At 54.9% G+C, this 5413-nt stretch overlaps 1 protein-coding gene across 1 annotated transcript in view; it reads right to left on the minus strand.

Moving 5' to 3' along the window:
- Positions 1 to 5413, minus strand: part of Efcc1 (EF-hand and coiled-coil domain containing 1) — a 29222-nt gene that overhangs the window by 6020 nt on the left and 17789 nt on the right. Inside the window, exons 3-4 of the mRNA XM_023712668.1 lie at positions 2350 to 2507; positions 718 to 850 (exon numbers count right to left, since the gene is read on the minus strand). Coding sequence (XP_023568436.1) covers positions 718 to 850; positions 2350 to 2507 — 291 coding nt within the window. The remainder of the gene's footprint in view (positions 1 to 717; positions 851 to 2349; positions 2508 to 5413) is intronic.

The following is a 5413-nucleotide window of genomic DNA, read 5'->3' on the forward strand; positions in this document are numbered from 1 at the left end:
ACTCACTTGATAGAGAACCCAGACAGTACTACTGTCTTGACTGATATTTTCTCAAAGCATGACTGGCACGTGATAGGTGTTTAATAAGTGATTGCTGTTGACATAAGGAATCGGTGACAACTCCAGGAAACGGACAGCACTTCAGAACCTAAGTGCACTACAGGTCTTCGACCATGCATCGGACACCTTCGAGGTATTTTACAACCCGATGTGGACTCCGCACAGAGCCTGTGTGATTGTCCCACCATCAAGATGAGAAATCAGATGAGTGGTCAGAGGTACCCAAGGACCCCTGCACCTGTCCCTGTTCCCCTCCAGACTGGCCACAAGGATTAAAGCTGTGCGTGGATAAGAAAGCAACAGCAGGGACAGGGCAACAGGGCACACAGTGTCACAGGGACAGGGTTGGCAAAGGGCCTGAGAGTGACAGGAGAGCTTTGTGGAGTGTCTAGAGGGTGGTTGTCCTCAAAGACCATCTCCTTTGCTCCTCACTCGGTCACGCTGTGGTTTCTTCTCTTCCCTCTGACACCACAAGTGCTAGGGGCCGGCAGGCAGGGGAGCCCCAGACCAGGGCCCTCACCTCCTACTTTCAGCTGTCACTGAAGGAAGGAAACAGCAGATGGGACGCACCTTCCTGGAGTCCTGGGGTCCCTGGGCATGTGTGCTGACCTGGGGCCCACAGCAGTAGGTCCCAGCCCCTCGAGGTTCTGCACGTACCTGCTCACGCAAGCCAAGGGCTGCATCTCTGCCTGAGCCACCAGCTTCTCCGCCTCCCGCCACTTCTCCTCCTCCTCTTCTTCTTCATCAGAGGCAGCCTGGCCCTCCACAGACCGGAACAGCTGCTCGTCTTCTGCAGGGACAGGGATGGGGGGTTTGGGAGGGTGGACAGCCACACTCTGAAGAGAAGACCCCTCAAGAGCTCAGAGGAAAGGGCTCTCCTGTAGGGTCAGGCCACCACGGATGGCACTGTCCCCTCCACGAGGGATACCCCATCTAGCCAGATGACTCAGGCCAGGACTGAGGGTGAAAGGTGAGCATTCCACTCTAGGGCACGCTGACCTCGGTCAGGGAAGGCCCGGCTGTCCCCTAAGAGCTTGGGTGTGCTCAGGCGGAGTTTTCAGTGCTCACATTTGGGGAATGCGCAGGAAGGGGGTATCTCATGTGTGACCATCTGTGGTTGGTAGTCACTGCGTCACTGTGTCTTATTGCTGAGCTGTGGGCATTAGGACCCCTGGGGTCTGCTGTGCCCACCCTGTGTTCTCCTGTCTGGTCCCTTCCCTAGGGGCAGCCTCAGCAGGCCACCTGGCCATAGCCGCAGATGTAGCAAGGGCTGAGGACTCCACGTGGCCATGAGAGCCGCCAGGAGCTGTTCCCACTCACCATGACTCCAGGCAGAGGGATGCACAGGTCCAGGCCCTGTGCGGCACAGATGTTGCGCCTGGGCCTGGGACCTACAAGGACTCTTGCCTTACATGAACGGCTAAGTTGCTTTGAACTTGTGCTAGTTTAGGGAAATGGTCTGACATTTGTGGACAAGCAATGACTGACCAGCTACAGTGACTGAAAATCCCTGTATTGAGGTGCTCCCTGCCCCTATGCGGGTGGCCTGGTGTCTGTGTAACAGCTCTTGGGTGCCCCTGGCCACTAGGCCTGCTCAGGGAGCTCAGACTCAGGGAGGCCTGACCCTGGACACCCAGGGCTCCTGCCTGCCTTTTTTCTTTGGAGGGGCTCAGGAATCATCTGTTTTGACTTAAGAAGTACTAAGACCAGGCCAGGTGGGAGCAGAGCCAGTGGCGAAGCACTAGCATGATACACACACACACACACACACACACACACACACACACATCCTGGAGCAGACAGAACCACAGCTTTCTTAACTTCTTGATTATGAGTGTGTTTCCAGTACTAATGGCTTGTTTTCCCTTCTGGGAATTTCCTGGTGCTGTGTCCCTATGCACGTGCTTGCGCACGCACACACACACGTGTGTGTGTGTGTGTGTGTGTGTGTGTGTGTGTGTGTTTGAATGTGTAAGTGTGCTGTGAGGCGGGGCAGGGGAGGGGCTCCAGGCACATGGGGACACAGCACCTGTGCAGCGCCCTCTAGGTGGCCTCACATCCACTTGGTGCTTCAGGGCCAGGTCCTTGCGACAGTGGCCCCAGGAAAGGGCCCCTGGGGGCGAGCATCCTAGCCCGAGCAGTGTGTGTTGGGGTGGAGGACCCAGGCTCTCTCTAGGGGCAGCTGCAGCACTAGCCCAGCAGGGAGACAGGCAGGCAGGCCCCAAGAGCAGGACTGGGGCAGCCACCCCTGCCGGGCACCAGGCCGGGAGGCTCGCAACAGGGACAAACCTTCGTCCAGGGCTCTGCTCCCCCAGCTGCTGTCTGACTGCCAAGGCCCCTCGGGAGTGGCATGGGGGTCTCGGGTGCCACTATCCTTGGGTTCGTCGCTCTTGTCCCCTGACTCCAGCTGGGCTCGTGGAGGGGTTGGGCACTGGCCTCCTGCCGCCCTGTGGGCAAGAAAAGAGACCAGGTGTGAAGAAGGAGTCGCATGAGTGGTGGGTAAAGCCTCTGCCCAAAGCCAGGGGTATCGCTAGAGTTCGTCATTTATAAGCCCAAAACTCCAACTTAAAAGTTTTGTGTTCAGGCTGCCCCAGTGCAACAGAAGCACGAGGATCCTGGCCCGTGTGAAACTCCTCCGGCCGCACTGCTTGTTACAGTGTCTGGCCAAGAGACCTGCAAGCACCTCAGTCACACCAGCTGAAGTCTAAGTGGGGAGGTGACAGTCCTTTGTACTCCAAAGTCTCCAGACCACAGCCAGAGAAGAGAAGCATAGGGGCATAAAATCACAGACCCCAACTCCAAAGTGGAGGCAAGCAGCCCCCCATGCCTCCCCCAGCCCTGGAATTGAGAGCCCTGTTTAAGGTACAGCTTCCTGCGTGAAGGGCTCTGTGACAAGGACGCAGCTTTCAGACCTAGCTAGCTGCCAGGTACTGCAGTCAGTGCTGGGACATTTCCCTCCTAGTGATCCTGAAGGGGGCTATCCTCACTGTCCCCAGTACACAGAGGGGGACAGTGACAACTGCCAGAAGCTCCTCAGGCCTCATGCTAGACATGGAGGGACTGAGATGGGCTCTCAGGCCGGCAGCACCAGGCAGAAGGAAAGCTTGGAGAGCCAGTTCTGGATCCCCCAGCCCCACTGCTGCCCTCCTTAGGTGACTCCAAGTCACATGTCATGAAGTCAGGAAGAGGAAGCTACTGGGGAGCAGAGCCACTGAGAGAGTGGGACAGATGAGGGCATCCTTTGGAATTTTCCAGGAAGTTAAATATGGTCTGCAGGGAAACAGCGCCAAGTAGATTTGGGGGTGCTGCTCTTGTCTAGAGAGTGGCATTCACCACTTCTGGTGCTGCCTCTCTCTCTGTGGGACCCTTTATGGGACCTCGGGTAACCAGTGACAGCTCCACCTCTTTGTCCCTGCCCCCCTGGCCTGCACCCACCTTGGCCTCTGGGAGCCAAGGGGGAAAGCACTGGCTTTTGGGAGCAGGACAGATGCCTTCTGCCCACCCAGCGTGGCTGAGCGCCTCTGAGGCTCAGGCTGCTTCCGGGGAAGGTGGACCCTGGTAGCCACCCATCCTCCCTCCCACCCACATGTCCTCAGATCCCAGAGTCCTCTTGTGCCTTTGGGTGTTTCTCCAGCTGGCCACATCTGCAGGCCTCCCAGAATCCCAGGGCGAGCCTCTGATGTCTCCCTCCTGCTGGTGGCTGTGGCCACATCTGGCTGCCAGCCCAGTGGCTTACACAATCCGACAAGGGCCAGATGTTGCTCTTCTTTCCTTCCCATCTCACAGTCACCTCCCTCAGTACTATGCTGCAGAGACAGGTCCCACAGGCCACCATACCAGAGTTCTGCCCTGCAGGACCGCAGCTTCGCTGTGTTATGTTACCCACTCATTCACCAGGAAACAGCTGGGGGACTCTACCCCGTGCTGCACGGGCCTGGAGCACTGCGAAAATGGCATAAATGAACTCTGCAGCTCCTTCCCTCATTAGGACACGAGATGTTGTAGGTGGCACTTGGGCAAATAGGATGTGTGTGCCTGAGGGTGTGTGTGTGTGTGTTTAACAGGCACTGATTTTAATATCTACTGAGGAAATTAATGAGCACATCACAAATTTAATTTTACATTCATGACAGTGATGTAACTTCCTTTTTTTGGTACTGGGAATTGAACTCAGGGGCTTGTGCTTGCCAGGCAGGCGCTGTGCCACTGAGCTATATCCCTGGCCCGTAACATCCTTTTAAAATTACTTAAATTGGGTTGTGGGTGTAGCTCAGTAGTAGAGCCTTGTCTAGCACACGGGAGGCCCTGGTTTGAACACCAGCATGACAGGATAAAAAAACAGGCAAAAAGAATGAGGTAACTTAAGGGAAAATTCTAATTTAATATACTGTGTAGATGTGGGCAAAAATTGGTTCAGATGTTAGGAGAACATCTGCAGTTTGAAGTTTGGTGAACACTTGAATACCATACAAACACTTAAACACCGTCCATAGATGTTCTAGGCACTGTTAGGCCAAGCCCTTCCTGCCCTGTGGCCGCTCTCCGTCCCCCCTAGTGGTGGACATCAATCCTAACATCTTTTTAGATGGTACCATAATGTGGATCTCAGGGTTCCCCTGGGGGCCCATGAGGGCCGGTCCCCAGGGTGGTACTTGGGGGAGGTGGGGAGCCTTTAAAAGGCGGGAGCTTTGGGAGGAAGCGAGGTATTCAGGGAAGTGGCCCTGAAGGGGCTTGGTGGGCCCCAGCTTCCGCCAGCTCTGTTTCCCGGCCAAGAGGCAAATGGTTCGGCTCCGCCACAGACAGGCTCCCATCGCCTGCTACTTCACCTCAGGCCGGGAACACCAGGTCCAGCTTACTCAACTTTGGACCGGAACCTCCACAACTGTGAGCCAAAAATAAACCTCTTTTTTGTGTGTGCCTGTCTTTCTCCATGTCGCCCTTTCCCTCCCTCCCAGCCCCAGTGCTGGGGATTGAATTCAGGGCTTCTGCCTGTTAAACATGAACTACACCCTCAGCCTCAACCTTTTCTCTTCACAACTTAACCATCTCAAGTATTTTCTTACAGTGGCAGAAGACTGGCTAGTATACAGGGATATTATAGGCCATCTCTCTGCTAGCCCAAAATGAGCAAGCTAAGTAATACAGCCTACTTTCATCTCTACTTTGAAAAAATTAATGTGATGATAGACAGGGACCCTGGATCCACCTTTTCTGGGAACCTGAACATGATCCCACTGGCTGACCTGGCAGCCTGGTCCTGGTCCACAGGGCTGAGCACTGGAGTGCTAGAAGGAAAGATAATTTTTTATTTTATTTTATTTTTAAATTTTATTTATTTATTTGTGTGTGTGTG

The sequence above is a fragment of the Octodon degus genome, unplaced genomic scaffold (genome assembly GCF_000260255.1).
Source record: "Octodon degus isolate 3935 unplaced genomic scaffold, OctDeg1.0 scaffold00026, whole genome shotgun sequence".
Taxonomy (NCBI): Eukaryota; Metazoa; Chordata; class Mammalia; order Rodentia; family Octodontidae; genus Octodon; species Octodon degus.